General features: G+C 53.1%; 3 protein-coding genes across 4 annotated transcripts; 1 reads left to right on the top strand and 2 right to left on the bottom strand.

The window, feature by feature from the left end:
* Positions 1-489: 489 nt before the first annotated feature.
* Positions 490-1,865, bottom strand: CST6 (cystatin E/M). Its single transcript, XM_058690743.1, has 3 exons — positions 1,602-1,865; positions 995-1,120; positions 490-672 (listed from the first exon to the last, which is right to left on the bottom strand). The coding sequence occupies exons 1-3, from the start codon at positions 1,839-1,841 to the stop codon at positions 586-588; spliced, it is 453 nt and encodes a 150-aa protein (XP_058546726.1). The 5' UTR covers positions 1,842-1,865; the 3' UTR covers positions 490-585.
* A 5,825-nt stretch (positions 1,866-7,690) lies between these two features.
* BANF1 (BAF nuclear assembly factor 1) lies at positions 7,691-9,456 on the bottom strand. Of its 2 annotated transcripts, XM_058689717.1 has the most exons (3): positions 9,054-9,076; positions 8,458-8,595; positions 7,691-8,226 (listed from the first exon to the last, which is right to left on the bottom strand). In XM_058689717.1, the coding sequence occupies exons 2-3, from the start codon at positions 8,578-8,580 to the stop codon at positions 8,080-8,082; spliced, it is 270 nt and encodes an 89-aa protein (XP_058545700.1). In that variant the 5' UTR covers positions 8,581-8,595; positions 9,054-9,076; the 3' UTR covers positions 7,691-8,079. The 2 variants fall into 2 exon arrangements, 1 of the variants encoding a protein (XP_058545700.1); XR_009250110.1 differs by lacking the exons at positions 7,691-8,226; positions 9,054-9,076 and adding an exon at positions 9,301-9,456 and having other exon boundaries at positions 8,457-8,595.
* Positions 9,457-9,740: 284 nt separating this feature from the next.
* Positions 9,741-14,512, top strand: EIF1AD (eukaryotic translation initiation factor 1A domain containing). The gene is made up of 6 exons (XM_058689716.1): positions 9,741-9,981; positions 11,168-11,346; positions 11,493-11,601; positions 11,703-11,811; positions 11,980-12,030; positions 12,530-14,512. Exons 2-6 carry the CDS (start codon positions 11,260-11,262, stop codon positions 12,672-12,674), a joined length of 501 nt encoding a protein of 166 aa, XP_058545699.1. The 5' UTR covers positions 9,741-9,981; positions 11,168-11,259; the 3' UTR covers positions 12,675-14,512.
* The last annotated feature ends 2,661 nt before the right edge of the window (positions 14,513-17,173 follow it).

Genomic DNA, 17,173 nt, shown 5'->3' with positions numbered 1-17,173 from the left:
GGGTTATGTGTTTGGAGGTCTGTATACATGTCCAGGCTGCTTGGGGTGGAGGGTGTTACTTCTGTGTGCACCTGTGTTTCTGGAGCATCCAAGAGTGTATTGTGGTTTGTGTGTGTGTGTGTGTGTATATAGTGAGGACGAACGGTACACACATATGCAGTTGTGCATAAAATGTTGCAGTTCCGTTTTCTTTAAACGACATCAAATTGCATCTGTCCCCTCATCCCTCCTGTGGGCAGATGTGACTTCGGTCCCCTTGGGGCTTCCTGTCCGTCCCCTTCCAGGAGTCTTGCCTGGGGCAAAGCACTGGGGAGTCCCTCTGGCGTATGGCCCACGGTGTATACTTGGAAGCCACTGTCCCTGCCCTCAAGGTCTCATGGCCTGTGGGGACTCTGCCATCTCTGGCCCACGTGAGGGTATGGGATTCTCACAGGCTGCGAACTCTGAGTCCTGGGCAGCGGGGAGTGAAGCACTCAGGAGAGTCCAATGTGAGAAGCCGGCAGTGCTTTATTGTGACAGATACATCCAAGGATGTGTGCCTTCCACGCCGCACCTGCTCCCTCCGGTGCCCATGCCCGAAGGGGTCTAGGTTATGGTCACACAGTTATGCTTTAGCAGTTGGGAGGAATTCTGCCAGGGGACCACCAGGATCTCGAAGTCACAGAGCAGTTTCTGCAGGGAGAGAAGGAGGGGCGAGTGGGGCCCCCGGCCTGACTCCCGGCCTGCGACGCTGCGCTCTGGGGTTCGAGAGCGGTGGTCACTGGCCCAAAGGGACAATGAGTCAGATGGCCGGGACTAGATCCCAGATCGTGCTAGCCTGCTCCTGTGAGGGAGAAGCCCGTCTCCTCCTCTCTGTCCCCCACCCTGGCCTGGTGAGTGAGTCATCCAGGTGGCAGGGACAGGTTCAGCCAGACATCAGCCTGGCCAACCAGACCGGTTCGGGCCGGACAATCTAGGGCCTTGGGTGCTGGGCCGTGGGATGCGGGGCTGTTACCTCCTCCTGCACGCCCGTGGCCAGGGGGCAGGTAGTGACATCTACGCCATCTCCGGTGGCCGCGTTCTTCCGGCAGGCTGTGCTCCCCATCTCCAGGGTCAGGTAGTACTTGATGCCGGCCACCAGCTGGGGAGAGAGGGCAGGAGCCGGTGAGGGGCACCGGAAAACTACCCCAGACCCAGACCTCTCCCCTATCTCCACGTTTGGCCTGCTGGGCTGGGCCTCGGGATTCAGACCCTGGATGGGGAAGTTCTGGTGGCGACCCCTGGGGAGAGGGGCGGAGGCCCGGGCTACACAGGAAGCTGAGACCCAGGTGTGCACATGTCCTGAAGCCCACCGCCCCATCTCCCTCACTCCCCTCTCCCCAGTCCGCCCCTCAGGGCGGGGGGCTACCGTGAGGCTAGTGAGACAGTGCTGGATCCCGTCCACTGAAAGCTGGATAGGTCGTTCATAATGAATTCTTGGCATTAATCCGATTTAAAAAACACATCGTCTGAAAATGTCCCGATTACTCTCGTGGCACCCCCTCAACCTGGCCACCGGCTGAAAGCCCTGCTGGCCTGGTGGGAGGCTGCCTCTCGCCCCTGACCGGCCCGCCCGTCCACACCTGACTCTGGGCCTTGAGGATCCTGGTGTCGCGGAAGTAGTAGAGGCTGTTGCTGCCCATGTTGTAGCTGGCCACGGCCGCCTGCGCTGCCTTCTGCACCTGCGGGTCACTGAGTGACAGGTTCTGGCGTTCTCCGACTCTGCGTTCCGCCCGGCGGGCACGGGCGTCACCGGGCAGCGCCAGGAGGCAGAGCGTGAGCAGGCCCAGGCCCAGAGCCCGCGAGAGGCTCGGGGGCGCCATGGCCACGGTCGGTCGGTCGGTCGTCAGTGTCAGGCCCTCGCGGGCGCGCCGTTTTTATAGGCTAGCGGCCCCGCCCGCCCCGCCCACCCCGCGGCAGAGGCAGCGCCCGGGAGGGATGGGAGCCTGGGCGATCTGAGAGGCCGCCGTCCTCGCGCCAAAGGGGGCAGTCCATGGCCCCAGCACACCTGTGTCCCCCGCGATGCTGCCCTGCCCTCCAGGGACACACCCAGTTCGTGAGGGAAAGGACCGTGACAGTCCCCGGCAAGTGCCACCATTCAAACAGTTCCATGGAAAGCTCAGCCGGCATGAAATACCCACAACCGTTGGCGAGGTCTTACTATTGCCACCGTTTGCTACCTGTGTAACCTGGAAGGAGTGCCTTAATCGCTCAGTGCCTCAGTTTCCCTCTCTGTAAAATGGGTTGCTGTGAGAACTCAACAGGCAAAGTGCTTGGAGAAGCCCTGGTCCTATAAATATGACAGGAAAGGAGACCAGTGCACTGAGCTGCGTTTGACCCTCCCGGCCAGCATGAAATGGGAATTGGTAATGCTTCCACCTTATGCAGCGAGCCACAGGATGCAGAGGGGAGAACGATTTGCCCCAGGATGTCAGCTAGTAAACAGTAAGTGATGATGCTGGCTTTTGAGCCCAGGCAGTCGAACTCAGATCTGTGCTTTCAGACCACGCTGAGCCCAAAAGATGAAGACGGGCCAGAAAGAGGGGTGTGTGTCATACCAGCTCAGCTCTGGTGACTTGGACAAGTCCCATGGCCTCCCAAGGCCTCTGTGTCATCATCGAGGATAGGTGACCACTCTTACCTGCTAAGGTTATACTGGCATTAACACCCGGGACTGGGCCACCCACAGGTAAACTGTGCGTGCTGGAGGTAGCAGCCAAATAGGGCACTAGGAGTTTTTTTTAGAAAAATCTGGTAATCAATGAACAGCACTGAAGCAGCTAACACGGGAAAAGTCTGAATCTTGGTGGACTTCCTTATTTGTGTTTTAGAGTTCAGTGTAGCTTGTACTTTTAATCACGAGTTGTGGGGGGTAGGGGTGCATTTTGCTCTGGGGCACGAAGATCTTGTTAGTGCTTAGGGCCTCCAGGGATCTCGCTTGGGGCTTGTAAGGGGTAGTGGGTTATAGTACCTGACAAACCGTGGGGGGCTATTATGGTGAATATTACGACCAGGTAGAATTCCCGTCAGGGCCAGGAAGGGCCTGATTTCCTCCCAGGGAGACCCAGACCAGCTGCTCCCCACCCCCTCAGCCCAGCTGTGAAAACCAATCTGGGATTCCAAGGAACAGTCACACAGTCACAGGATAGGCTCAGGTGTCTGCCTTAAAGGGACAGATGCCCGTTTGTGGGAGAGCCGGCTCACTTGTGGCTTAATGAGGCAGAAACCCAACCTGAGAGAACCTGGGAGGGGGTGGAGTAAGAGGCTCAGGGCAGAGGAGGGAGAGGCAGCCCCAGGGAGCCAGGAGCCTCCCCAGGCTCTCCCCGTCCTGCTCTGCCATTACTTGGAGCTCAGCCATGGCCACACTTACCTCCAACAGCTCCTTGGAAAACTAGCCAAGGCCTCGTCTCTGACCCACCAAGGGCCGGTGGGTCCCTAGCTCGCTGGCCCCTACCCTCCCCCTCACTCCTTTGCACCGGTGCGAATGAGCACCACAACCTAACAGTCTCCAAAGATCTTTCACCCACTGGTCTATCCTAAGCACTCTTAGGTAGTAAGCATCGAGCTTGTTTTTCAGATGAAGAAAGTGAATCAGAGAGCTCAGGTCATTTGTCTAGGGTCACACAGCTAGAAGCGGTGTCTTGGTGGGAAAAGAGGGATGGGGAAGGCTAAGTAACAATTGCTGGGCTTCTGGTGTGTGCCGGGTCTTGCACTGGGGCCTCAACACACTCTCATCCTCATAACTGCTCTGCGGAAGCCGTTTTACTAGGGAGAAATGGGGGAGGTCAAAGGAAAAGTGTCAGGGGTGGAGCCGGGTGCATGCCAGCGTCGTGGTGTGTGAGTCCTGGACGTGAGTCCCACGTCTCCACGGGGATATGAGGTCTGCTGTATAGGCGGAGGCTCCCTGGAGGCAGGGGGACCCCAAAAGGATTTTCCCAGGGCTGGGTCTCATCTGGAGAAGAGCCCTCGGCCCGGGCTCCATCCTGTCGGGACCACTCTGGCTTCCAGAAGGAGGCATGGGCCAGGTGTGAGCTCAGGGTTGGCCCTCCCTACCGGCCACAGGGCACAGTCTTCTTTTTTGCTGTGGCCCAGGGATCCCAATCCAGGTTGCCCATGGCACCACCCTCTTGCCTCTGGCCGATGGGTCTTGCTGACCAGGGTGGGCTCTCGACATCTTCACCCTGGGATCAGGCTACTCGGGGCCTCGGTGCTGCCCCCAGAACCCTCTTCCCTGGACTTCCAGTTGGGCCACGGATATTCCCTCCCCCAGGGCTTCGCTCCCCTTGCCCTAAGCACATCTGAGAAAAGAGACGTTAAGGCAAGGAAAGCTGAGATCCAGGAAGCTCCCATCGGTGGAGGAGTGCCCCAGAGTGCCCGGGGCTTCAGGTTCATTAGCTGGTTGAAACTTTACCAACCTATACCAGGTGACAGAGGAGAGAAGTCAGGCTCAGAACAGTGAGCAGCTGGCCCCAGGTCACACGGCAAGTCGAGGAGGCCCTGATTCAGAAGCGGGTCTGGCTGGCTCCTTGAGGCTGTCAGCAGTCGAGGCCACGAGTGACAGTAGAAAGAGCCTTGGGTCCCTGAGGGGGTGTGGGCAACGGGGAAGGGGGTTGATAGGCAAGAACGTATCCTCTGAGCCTTTCACACCGTCTGGGCTGCTACTGGGCCAGAGTGGGGAGGCGTGTCTCACGCTGGGGTTCATCCCGTAGCCTCCCATTTCCCTCCGGGAACAGCAGGACCCCTTCCGGACCCCAGAGCGTGGAAGTTGGGTTCACCCCAAGCTCTGGCCACATCTGAGTACTCACAACTAGAGTGGCCGAGCGGGTCAAGCTCTGGCTGGGTACCACAGGGGAGGGAGGAACAGGGGGCAGTATCTGCTGACTCCCGTGCCCACCCATGCCCCCTGGCCGGGCACATCCTGCTGAGCAGTTTGGGTTGACATTTAGATAACCTCCTACCCGTCCCCACTCAGGTCTGCTTTCTCCAACATTACAGGCCTTGGTCCCTATGTCCTGCAGGCTAAGTTGGGGCTGGATCTCTGAAGCCACCCTGTCACAAAGTACATTCTAGAGGCCTTCTGTCTCCTGCTGCTCTAGGACTGAACCAGGAACTTGTGTGGGATGCACTAAGAGACCCAGATAAAGGGTTTCGACCTTTAACATGTCACAGACGCTGCCTGAGCCCCAAGTGAGAGGTGAGATAGCAGGTCCCAGCCGCTTCAGAGACAAAGACTGTGGGTGAGGCAGGGAAGGGCCCACGAGACTGTGGGTGAGGAGGAAGCAGAGCGGGCAGTGTGGCCCACGAGCTTCTGCTGGGCGGGCCCCCTTGCCAGAACCACGAGAGGCAAGACCTGCCAACCGGCATGGGCAGGAGCCATGGGAAGGGTGTTGTGGGGGAGGAGGGAGTCTCCATTGCCTCCCGAGCGTCAGCAGCCATCTGGCAGCGTCAGGATTGAGGTAGGGGGAGGGCATGGCCCTGCCGAGCCCCTGCCTGAGCACCCCAGGCCCGTGTGGCAGTGTCACACCGCAAAGGGTTGAGGCTGAGGGGACTCTGAGGTGGCCCTGGACCCATCCAGGAAAACATCTGAAACTTAGCCTGAAACTCCACGGACGGCCTGAATTACCACCGCGGTCTGGGAGTCAGACTGGCATCCTCCCAGAAAGTGGTCTGTAACACAAGCTGGGCCCTGCTCTGGCCACCTGGTGCCCTTCCAGGAGGGCTGCTCACTTTCCAGACCCAGCCCCGCACTCACCCCTTACCCCGACCAATAACCATCCTGTTTTCCAAGTAATCACATAATTGCTCTATCCCTGGGGCCTTACTTTTGGTTTCCTTTTTATCCTTCCACTGTTCTGAGATGTAGCTTATACCGGAAAAGCACACAGTGCGTACGCGTTAACAAATTAGTCGACGCCTGTATTGCCACCCCCGCCCCCAAGCCCCCCGCTGCTCACACCTCCTTCCCCCAAAGGGAACTACTCCGCTTCTACTCGTCTTTTTTCTAGAGTCTTACCACCTATACAGGGATCCCTGAGCAGGGATCCACTTAACTTTACGTGAACGGCATCACGGCATTTGACATTTTGGGCGCTCGGTTCACCTGTCATTTGTTCACGTTCACTGGTACCGACAGCCATTACAGTTGGTCCAGTTGGGGGTTGTTATAAATGAAGCTGCGGTGAACACGCATTCGTGAACACGCATTCAGGTGCGGACATGCGAGAGTCCTTGGCAGTGGCCCCAGGAGCAGACCTGCAGGGTCACAGGATGGGTCTTATCTTTAGTTTTACTAGAAAACGCCCAACTGTTTCCCCAAGGGCTCATACCAATTTACACTCCCACCAGCTGGATGGAAACTGTTGCTTCACTCCCTCATCAGCACTTAGTATTGTTTGACTTTGGAATTTTTGTCAGGGAGTGGACAACGGCATCTCATTTGCGTTTCCGACTCCTGTGATCGAGCACCTTTTCCTAAGCTTATCCGCCATTTGGGGTGTTCCTTTCATGGCTGCCATTCAAGTCTTTTACTCTTTTTCTATCTTGTCTGCTTCGTCTTCGTCATCGTCAAGTTCTCTGGATGCAGCCCTCTGTTGTTTATGTGTGTTGCCCGTATCCTTTCCCACCCTGGGGTAGCACTGCCACTCTCTCTGGAACTTCAGACAAAGTTGCTATTAGCGGAGTTGAGTTTACCAACTTTTCCTTCACTTTTCCCTTCCCCGGGATCACGAGAATCTTCACATAGTATCCCAATTTTTTGCATTTAATACCTGTCACGCTCCCCTCACCAGACTGTAAGTCCTGCAGGGAGAATTCTGTAAGCAAGGAGTTCCTCATCAGTGGTCCGGGGAAAGAAACAAAGCCAAGCAGGGCTGGGTGCCACACGGCTAGCGTTATACCTGATCCTTACAACCACCTCATTTGCCAAGTGGGAAAACAGAGGCTTGGAGAGGCCAAGTGACGTGACCAGGGAACAAAGGGCCCTCAGGTACGTGGGTTTTGAGCTACATTTTGAGGGCCAATCTGGCAACTTCCGAGCAGGAAGTCCATGGTCAAATTACTTAGTCTCTCTGAGCCTCTGGTTTCCTCACCTACAAAAGAAAAAACAATTACCTCTTACCAGGGGAGAAAAATATGTTTGCAAGGATCTTAGCTGCGGGCCTGGTTAACACTGAGCGTTCAACAAAGACCAGGACAAAAAAATACCCAACAAAAGTATAACTCACTCAAGCCCGCGTAGTTGTGATGTCCACGTTCTTTCTGGCTCCCTAACCTCCCTAAGAGAGCCAGAGGCCTGGCCACTCCTCCCAAAGGCCAGGAAAGCACCCGATGGTTGGCAGGTGAACTCTTACCTACATCTGATTCACCCTCTTCCCGGTACCCTGGACTCCCACTGACTTTTCCACCAGGTGCTGCCTAGCCCAGATGTTGACTCGGATGACATCTGGAACATCACAGCCCACCCAGATCCCAGGGAGATATCAGCCCACACTCCCTGCCAGGTTACTAAGGGACACGCCAAAGCACCTGGCTGAGGCCTACGTGGCTAGGGTGGCTGCCCTCCCGGGTAGGAAGGAAGCCGCCAGTTTCGATCTGCACTGATAAGGAGTGTCGCAGACCTGGTCAGTCTGTGGGGAAGTCCCAGCCCACCTGCTTTTCAACGCACAAAGCCCAGTCAGGAAGGCCACTGACTTTATTGATTTAAAAAACTTTACAAGGACAGTGACTGTTTTGCCAAAAAAGAGCCAAATAGCATAAAACAGACCAGAGGTGGGGGTGGGAGTGGGGGTCAGGGAAGGGCCGGGAATCCACTCGGGAGAAGCTGGTAATTGTTGACATGAAACTGGCAGGGGAAGGAGAAGGGAAATGCATGCAAGGGCGAGAATTTCAAAAAGTTGAAATGGTGAGGGGAGAGAACTCCCAAAAAACCTTGGAGTACATCAGAGGTGGAGTACGACAACAGCAATCTCTTCCTTTGTAGAGGACAGGGGAGGAGTCCCCACGCGGCTGCAAACTCTGGAGACTCCGTGCTGGGGCCAGGGGCTGGGGGCTCCCCGGAGAGCCTCACAAGAAAGCGTCGCACCACTCCCGAAGGCACCCGAAGCAGTCCCGGGACTGCTTGGCATTGGCACCGCATGTGTCCTTCAGCCATTCCCGGAAGAGATCTTCATCTTTCTTTAGCACCAGGAACTGGCCAAGGACCACGTAGGCCTGCACAACGGGCAAAGTAAAGGGCATGCTGCTCAGTGCTCGAAGGCCACTACTGTGGCTTCAAAGCACGTGAGGCTGGCGGGTACCACAGGCCCTGGCTATCCCTTCAGATCACACACCACTGTCCACCCCCAACAGTTACTCTCGCTTTCCTCACCCCTAACTGCCAGGAAACATGGTAGTCTGTCCTACCCACGCCCCCCCCCCCAGATGCATGCAGTCACCCCGCACCTTGTCAAAGCCCCTTTCCTCCAGCTTCTTGCCCAAGACTTCACCAATCCCGGCCAGGCTCCCCACTGGCTTTTCCCCCATGGGCTCTGCCACGAAGTCTCGGTGTTTTTGGGAGGTTGTCATCTTGATCAGCTTAATCTAGGAATCCCAAGAAAAGGGAGTTAGGGCTGAAAACCGGGAACTCCCAAGGGCCCAGGGGCCCTGTTCTAGTAAGAGAACGCGAAACCAGCCATTACGGCGGCTAACCCGATCCCCCTCCTTTCACGGAGGAGAGAACCGGGGTCCAAGAAGACTGTTTTCCCCGCCAGGCAAAAGAACCTTTCCCTGCGGGATCTGGGTTTTAGCGCTGCCCAGGAGGAAAAACTCTCCTGCCCTCACGGGTGGCGCACTCGGGGCAGCGGGAAGATTCCCAGAGTCGGTAGCCGGGGCCCTCCCTGAGCTGTCACTCCCTGTGTGTGACCTTGGCTGGGCTAAGAAGGCACTGACCCCGCCAGGAGCGGCTCCCCTGGGCCGAAAAGCAAACGAAGGGTCGCTCTGCCCCCACTCGCCCGCGCACGCCGCTCACGGAGCGACCGCGCTGGCCGGAGCGCGCGCACCTGCTCCTCCCGCGCGGCGGGGTCCACGCACGCGCTCCCGCCCCGCCCTCCGGCCCCGCCCCACGCGCGCCGCCCCGCCCCCTCCACGCGCCGCCGCGCCCCGCCCCGCCCTCTCCCCGCCCGGCGGCCGAGCCCTCTCCGAGGGCGCATCCTCTAGGCCGCTCCAGCGCTCGGGCTCCTCTCCACCCCTCCTCCCCGCGCCTCCTCCCGTCTCCAGCTCCGGCCCTGCTCCGCAGCTAGCGCTCACCGGCAGCTCCCGCTCCCGTAACGGCTCCTCCCGCCACCCGGCTGCTCCGAGCGATACCTCAACCCACTAGAACTTTCTTCCACTTCCGCTTCCGGGTCGCCTCAAGAGCCGCCTGTGAAAAAAAATTCCGAATTGGGCGCTTCTAGCCGCCTCGAGCCATAGAGATGAGGCGCTCTCGACCTCAGTGGCGCCTTTAGTAGGCTTGGCTTTCGGGTTGCCTCTCGGGAAGCCCGGCTGCTTTCTGTGGTCTCGCTTCTCGGGCAGTATGTCCGGTCTCAGGAAGCTGGGGCGTCGGAGAAAACTCCGTTCCCCGCTGCACGCATCGGGAACTTAAAAACTTAGCCTCGGCTGACCTGGCGGTGGGAAGAGTTAAAGAGACGGACGAGGCGGGGGAGGGTAGCCAGGAGGCTTCCGAGGTAGCACCGGAAGTACGGTGCTCGGAAGGATCCGACCCAGGAGGGCTCGCGTAGTCCTCGTCGTCACTGGGCTTGGAGGAGTCGGCTAGAAGCCAGAGGCGCGGGGGACCTGAGTGTATGTCCACGCCATCGTCGTGACCGCCGGCAGGCCCCTTTTCTGTGCCTTCGTTGGCTTAGCTGCGAAGTGAGTCGTGGGCGAGCTGCTCTCAGCCTCCTGGAGAACGAGGTCGTTCGGGCAGCGCCCGTGGGAGACGCAGGCCAGAGAGTAAGTGTGGGTCTCGCTCTCAGCGTCTTTCCTCCAGGAGAGGGAGGGAGGAGGGCAGGGGACAGCAGCTAGAGGTGACACTTTGCAGTTTCCTTTGGAAACCTTCAGCCTTGGTGGAACGAGTCCTGTCTTCTCAGTACCCAAGTCAGAAATCAGATGCCGCAGACCAAGCCGGCTTACCCGACCTTTTATGAACTTGTTCCTGGCTCGGACCATGGGTCTCTGACTATAGTGTGTTGAAAAATTGAGCATCTGTGTTGTGTGGCTGTGCTAGGGATGTACGGATGTGTTGAGGAACATAGTTAGGTCCTCTCACACTCCTTCCCCGGGCGGTTGCTGGAATGACTTATTTCTCTAGGACATGTATTTAGTTTCTGTGATTGTGCCAGCACATGTGGTAACAGGAGGGGTTTTTTTTATATTTATTTAAAAATGTTTACTTAAAATGTGTATTTCCGGGGGCGCCTGCGTGGCTCAGTCGGTGGAGCGTACAACTTTGGCTCAGGTCATGATCTTGCGGTCCCTGAGTTCGAGCCCTGCGGCGGGGCTCTGTGCTGACAGCTGGGAGCCTGGAGCCTGCTTCAGATTTTGTGTCTTCTCTCCCTGCCTCTCTCTTGCTCGTGCTCTGTCTCTCTCGGTTTTAAAAGTAAATAAACATACATACATACATGCTCTGTCTCTCTCGGTTTTAAAAGTAAATAAACATACATACATACATACATAATTAATTAATTAAATGTTTAGAGAGAGAGAAGGAATCCCAAGCAGACTCCTAAATAAATAAGTAAATAAATGGAATGTTTATTTAGAGAGAGAGAGAGAGAGAGAGATTGAATCCCAAGCAGACTCCACGCTCAGCACAGAGCCAGACTCCCTGCTTGATCTCACAGCTACGAGATGAGGACCTTAGACGATGTCAAGAGTTGGACACTTAATCTACTGAGCCACACAAGCACCCCAATCAGTTGTTTTTATGTGCCATATGCTGTGCTAAGTGCTTTGCTTGCCTTCTTTTATTCTACTAACGGTGGTCAGAGTTAGCTATTATTTTTCTCTGAAACTAGGGAAGTCGAACAGCTGGGACATAGCCAAGATAGAATTTGAATCCTAGTAATTAGATTTTAAAGGTCATGTTCTTAACCAGGACATAGTCACTCGTCAGTAAAAGGTCTTTCTCCGTCTTCAGAACAGTCCTGGGTTCTGAACTTGCCATCGAAGAAACCCAGGAGGAGGAGTTGACAGTCTCCCCATCCCTCACCCCCTGGGACGAGCCCCAGCATGTCTCAGGCCACCAAGAGGAAGCATGTGGTAAAGGAGGTGCTGGGGGAGCATATGGTGCCCTCTGACCAGCAGCAGATCGTGAGGGTGAGTGGCATTGGGCATAAGCGGCTCTGCCTCCCCATCCTTCTACTCCCCTTGGACCCCTAGCATGGCGGTAAGGTGCAGCACAGCTCACTGAGTATTTGAGCTGGCTGATGAGGCTGACTGGTTCTTGGTCTCTCTTGGACCAGGTACTCAGGACCCCAGGGAACAATCTGCATGAGGTGGAGACAGCCCAGGGGCAGCGCTTCCTGGTGAGCATGCCCTCCAAATACCGGAAGAACATCTGGATCAAGAGAGGTGAGAGAGGTAGCCCTATAGGAGACAACTGTTTCCTGGGGGCTTGGTTTCCCCCGCTGCAAGCAGGATTTATTGTGTCTTTTCTCCTGTCTTACCTGCAGGCGACTTTCTCATTGTTGACCCGATTGAAGAGGGAGAAAAAGTGAAGGCTGAGATCTCCTTTGTGCTCTGCAAAGACCATGTGCGCTCTCTGCAGAAGGAAGGGCTCTGGTAGGGTGGTCCCCTTGGTCACTGCCTGTCTCATTTTGGGGGATATTGACTTGCTAGCTGTGGAGGTGGGGGAGGGAAGATGGCATCCCAGGCAGGGACAGCTGGAAACAGCTTTCTTGCTGATAGATTTTTCTGTCTTTTCTGACCCTGGTTCTTCTCTTGGTACAGGCCTGAGGCCTTCTCAGAAGTGGCTGAGAAGCACAACAACAGTAGGAACAGGTGAGGAACAAGCCTTAGGACAGAAAATAGGGGCTAAGGCCTTGGAGACTTGAGGGGAAAATAGAGACCTTCTTTCTATCTGTGTAGAGTCCCTGGTGAGAGCTCCAGAATATGTGGTTGTGAGTGTGGCTTGAAAGTCAGATGCCTGGGGTTAAAATCATGGCAATACCACTTGTAAATGAATGGTTTAAGTAGGTTACTTCATCTCTTAGGCTTGGATTTCCCCGCCTGTAAGATGGGAGCTTTGTGAGGATTAAAGGAGTTAATGCTTGTAAAATTAGTTAGTATAGCACTTGGTATGTAGTGTGAGTCCATTGAGTGTTGGTGATTGGACTCCTTATTAAAACCAGTGGTTCTTGCAGACTTTTGATGTGAGGTGGGAAGTAGTCTTTAGACAATTTTTCTTGGCCTTATGCCCTCCTTTTTATGGGGCTCCTTGATTGCCAGTCTAGTTTTTCCAGAAGGCATTGGGTTAACCCTGTCCCTTTCCCCCATGCAGACAGACTCCGCCAGAACTCCCAGTGGAGCCACAGTCATCAGGAGAAGAGTCCAGCTCTGACGATGATTCTGACCTCTTTGTTAACACCAATCGCAGACAGTATCATGAGAGCGAGGAGGAGAGCGAAGAGGAAGAGGCAGCCTGAGTCCCTCGACCCGCTTCTCTTGCCCAGAGACTAGGATTGGCTCCTCTGAGCTCAGACATTCCTGGGGTGCTCTGCAGATCTTCCCCCTCTGGATGGGGGACAAGGCAGGGCCCCTCTCTGAACTGACCTTCTGCTCAAGGAGAATTAAACCCCTGGTGGGTGACGACTTGTGCTGGTGTCTGAGTGGCTCTCTGGAGGGAGGAGGGATTCGTGAAGTTACAGACTGCTCCTTGGTGCAGGTCCTAAACGGGCAGGAAATGGAAATGGCTGGAACCTTTCCTAGACTCTCACTGGGCACTCAGTAAGTGCCAGGCCCTTGCTGTGCCTTCATGCATGTATTTACTAACTGGGAGCCATCCTTCTCTGTTGCCTGCTGGCAAGTAATACTGAGTCAGGCATTCAGGAGCACGGCGGAAGGATCTAGTGCCTCCGCCTCTAAGAGACACTCAGGACAAATTTCATAGTGCCTCGTAAGCTGTTTTCCTGGCATGCCAGTCACCACGACTGCAGGAATGCCCACCTCCGTGCCGTGGTGTATATCCTCTGCCTGGTGGCGGCCTTGTGGCTACACAGACCATTACTCCTCAGCCCTCTTGCAAACCATCCCACTTGTCCTTTGAAGCTCATACTTCTGGCCATACACTCCCTTTTCATTATTGGCCTTGACCTAATCACTGTTCAGACGTTGAAGAGTTTACCCCCTGGCTTAGAGTCTTCTATTCCTGCTTCTGTCGTCATTTTCTACCTCCTGGGAGTGGGTCTCTTCAACACTGTGTGTGGCCCCCTACTTCTTTGTCTTCCACTTCAGGCCTGCTGCCTGTGTCTTCGGTCCCTCCCTGGATCCCTGCCATTGGTAGGAATTGCCCTTCTTGAATTCATACATCTGTGCAGTCACCACGTCCTGGCTTTCTTGCTTGCTTGCTCAACTACCTCCTCTTTATCTTTATCTGCAGGCCTCCCCCCACCCCGCTCCTTTCCCTTCTTACTGTTATTCTCCTATCTCCACTTTCCTATACCCTCCCGCTCCCTTGTTTCCCTCCACTGTGTTCATCTAGTAAAACCTAACCCTGGCCAACCCGTTTACCTCTCTGCTTATGCTCAAGTAACTGCTAGAGAAAACAGCCAACCTCGCTCACTAGTTTCACCTTAAATTCATAATTAACAAAACCTCAAGTGGACACTCAGCACTGCCTAGCAGATCTTCTCTGGGATGTTGTATTTCAAAACTTTTACGTTGTCTGCCAATTCCTCCTTCTCCTCTTAGGTGTTGACCACATACTTCATTAAATCATAGCCTTTGGAGGGAACTCTCACCTCTCCGTTACCAAGCGTACAAATGTGCTCATGGATTGTCTTGTCTCTAATTTCCCCATGTAATCCAGTGGGACTAAAACCTTTTCTGTTGTGCTTTGGAGCTTGTCTGTCCTCCTGCTTAAGGACTGTATGGAAGTTTTGGTTTTTGTCATCCTTTCTACTGGATGTGTTAGCATCGAACACGCTGTAGACTCTCCCATCCAAAACAGCCTGAAACACCTGTCGCTGTTCCCACATCCTCTCCAGCTACTGCTTCATTTATCTGTTTCTTGTTCACTTTCCTTTATAGTATCTTAGTATAGCTTTAAACGTATACGTGTGTATGTGTTTGTATGTCTGTGTGTACAAAAAATAAACTTCAGGTGAGTTAAGGATATGTATGTATGTGTATATTGAACTTGGCTGAAATTTATTTTTTATGGGAAGTGACTTTTGCTAAAGGGATAGTCGTCTGTATACCATCTACTGAAGGGGTCGTTCTTCACAGATTTAAGGTACCTTAAAATAAACGAAATTCCTGCGTATTTATGGGTCTCCTTTCGGAATTTCTAATCTGTTGATGTATGTGCACCTACCACGTTTTATGGCAGGATTAATAATCTCATAGCTCCCTCATCTCTGCCTTACTATTCCTTGAAAATTTCATATTTTCTCTTACATAAGAATTCTAAAAGGAACTTGTTAATTTCCACTTAAAAATCCTGTTGAGATTTTCATTGGCAGGGTTTTAAATCTAGCTTGAGGGGTGCCTGGGTGGCTCAGTCAGTTAAGTGTCTGACTTCAGGTCATGATCTCACGGTTCATGAGTTCGAGCCCCACATTGGGCTGTGTGCTGATAGCTTAGAGCCTAGAGCCTGCTTCAGATTCTGGGTCTCCTGCTCTCTGTGCTCCTCCTCTGCTCATTCTCTCTCTCTCTCAAACATTAATAAGTGAATAAATCTCCTAGCTCAATTTTGAGAAAAGCGCTATCTTAACTCGTGAACCATGAGATCATGACACTTAACGGGCTGTGCCACCCAGACGCCCCTGAATTCTTCAGTTCTCGTGGTTTTTCAGTTAATTCTCTTGGCTTTCTGGGTAGTCCAGTCATGTCCCACTGGTGGTAGTTTTATCCTTGACACTCTTTTTTCTTTAGGGATTACAGGGATCAGGACCTCCAGTGTAACGTTGGGTGGCATCCTTGTTTTTCTCCCAATGGGAATGGTTCTCATGTGTCATCACACAGTTCTTGCTCTAAGTTTCTGCTAGATAAACTCCATTAGGCTGAAAATGTTTCCTTCTGTTCCCAGCTTGCTGAAGGTTTTTACCCTGTATTTAACAATGATGGATTTTGCTATCTCCTGAGTTAACCAAAAGTCTTCATTTTATTACTGTGCTGCTGTCCATGAACAGACTTCCTCAAGCTGTCCTTGGGTTTGCTTGTAAGCCCTGTTTAGCTTTAGGGGATTTGTTCATTTCTTTAGGATTTTTATATTTACTTCTGGGCCAATTTCACTTTTTGTTTTAATGGTGTCGCTGTTCCATTTTGATAACAGCATTTATGCTAGCCTTGTAGAATGGATTTGGAGATGTTTAATCTTTATCTTTTTCTTTGTTCTGCAATAATTTGTAGAACAGGACTAATTTGTTGCCTCAAAGTTTGGTAGGCTTTACTTATAAAAATATCTCTGTTTGGTTCCTTTTTAAGGGGTAGATCTTTGCTTTTTAATTCTGTGCTATTTTATTCAGGTTTTCTATCCTTGAGTCCATTTTGGCAGTTTATATTTTTTGAGTCGTATTTCATGTGTATTTAAGCTGTTTGGGGCATCATTTTGGACTTTCTTACTTATAAGCGACAAAATCTAACTCCAACTAGCAGAAGCAAACCAGGGCTCATTGACAGAGGTCTAAGAATACAGCTCTAGGCAGAGCTGATTCAGGTCCGGCATGATTTCGTTAGGACTCTCATTTGTTTCTTGGATTACCTCTGCTTCTGTAGCTGGACGAATCTCTTTCTCCCTACCATTGTTTTCTGCAGGAAGCTCCGGTTTACACTCAGTCCTTACAGCAAAGAATTCCTCCCTTAGCATCTGTGTATTTCACAGAAGATCAGTGGGTATTCTTGGGTCGCTGGCCCTCTCCTGAGCAAGCGCTGTGGCCAGGGCTGAATAGGGAGGATGGGGGTTTGGTGGGAGGCGAGATGAGCCAAACCTGATTCGTATGTACCACGTGCTCCATAGACTAGAGAGGTTCTTTTACCAGAATAAGGAGACGGGGTGAGAGCAGTTAAAACCAACAAACATTTGTCCTGTATTCTGTGCATTTTATTTTCTTTGACTAGCTTTGCAAGATGTCTGCCTACTTTATTGGCCCTTTCCTTCTGTTTCTTTGGGTTTATTTGCTCAAAGCTACCTTATTGAGTTGTGTGCTTCATTTCAGTCGTGTTTTCTAGCATACTCGTGGCTACCAGTGTTCCTCTGAGTACTCCTTTGACTGTTACCCGCTTGGTCATATGTATCTGCGATTTTTTTGGCATTGTATCTGTAAGCCTGGCCTTAGATATTTCTCTAGCTTTCAGTGATTGTGTGATGTACCTAATAGCCCCTGTTTTCCCCCTAAAACCTTTTCATCACCATTTCTCCATCTCTTCGCAGTCTTTTAGCTCCTGTGGGTCGTAGCTAAGCTTCCCGATGCAGGTACAGTCCTGTGTTCTGCATAGTACTCCCCTTTGCCATTCTCTGAAGTTGAAAGCCGCCTCCATTTCCCAGCTTAACGGCAGAATCCAACCATGAGTGAATAGATCTCCCAGAATGAGCTGAGTATTCTAAGAGCTCCCCCTCCGCCCCCCACGATGCCATGGTCAGTCCATGCGATTGGATGCCCAATAGTAGTAACTTGTTAGGTTTGAGACTTGTGGCCCTTCGGGCTCTGCGCCTGTATCACTTTAGCATCAGCCTTATGGCAGGTCATTTCCACTAGAACTTCCCCACCCGCTTCCTCCCTCACCATGCGGCCACCGGCATACAGGTGCCAAGGAGCACACCTGGTAATCTGAGCGAGCCACGTGTTTTTTCTCCTTTAGCCTGTGACTGCGGTAAGCTAACTTGACAGTTTTCTCAACTTAAAACATCCTTGCATTCCTGGAATAAAACAGCCATGATATATTTTCCAATATATTGCTGGACTTGTTTTTCTGATATTTGGGG

The sequence above is a fragment of the Neofelis nebulosa genome, chromosome 10 (genome assembly GCF_028018385.1).
Source record: "Neofelis nebulosa isolate mNeoNeb1 chromosome 10, mNeoNeb1.pri, whole genome shotgun sequence".
NCBI classification, from domain to species: domain Eukaryota; kingdom Metazoa; phylum Chordata; class Mammalia; order Carnivora; family Felidae; genus Neofelis; species Neofelis nebulosa.
Note: the sequence above shows the minus strand (reverse complement) of the source record. Positions and strands in the feature narration are given on the sequence as shown.

Bases quoted from the DNA above. Each gene is read 5' to 3' on its own strand.
- CST6 (XM_058690743.1), bottom strand. From the start codon at position 1,841: ATGGCGCCCCCGAGCCTCTCGCGGGCTCTGGGCCTGGGCCTGCTCACG. The intron at 1,121-1,601 runs GTGTGGACGGGC...CTCTCTCCCCAG, and splicing joins TCCTCAAGGCCCAGAGTCAG to CTGGTGGCCGGCATCAAGTA. The intron at 673-994 runs GTAACAGCCCCG...CTCTCCCTGCAG, and splicing joins CCACGGGCGTGCAGGAGGAG to AAACTGCTCTGTGACTTCGA.
- BANF1 (XM_058689717.1), bottom strand. From the start codon at position 8,580: ATGACAACCTCCCAAAAACACCGAGACTTCGTGGCAGAGCCCATGGGG. The intron at 8,227-8,457 runs GTGCGGGGTGAC...CCCGTTGTGCAG, and splicing joins AGGAAAGGGGCTTTGACAAG to GCCTACGTGGTCCTTGGCCA.
- EIF1AD (XM_058689716.1), top strand. From the start codon at position 11,260: ATGTCTCAGGCCACCAAGAGGAAGCATGTGGTAAAGGAGGTGCTGGGG. The intron at 11,812-11,979 runs GTAGGGTGGTCC...CTCTTGGTACAG, and splicing joins CTGCAGAAGGAAGGGCTCTG to GCCTGAGGCCTTCTCAGAAG. The intron at 12,031-12,529 runs GTGAGGAACAAG...TCCCCCATGCAG, and splicing joins CACAACAACAGTAGGAACAG to ACAGACTCCGCCAGAACTCC.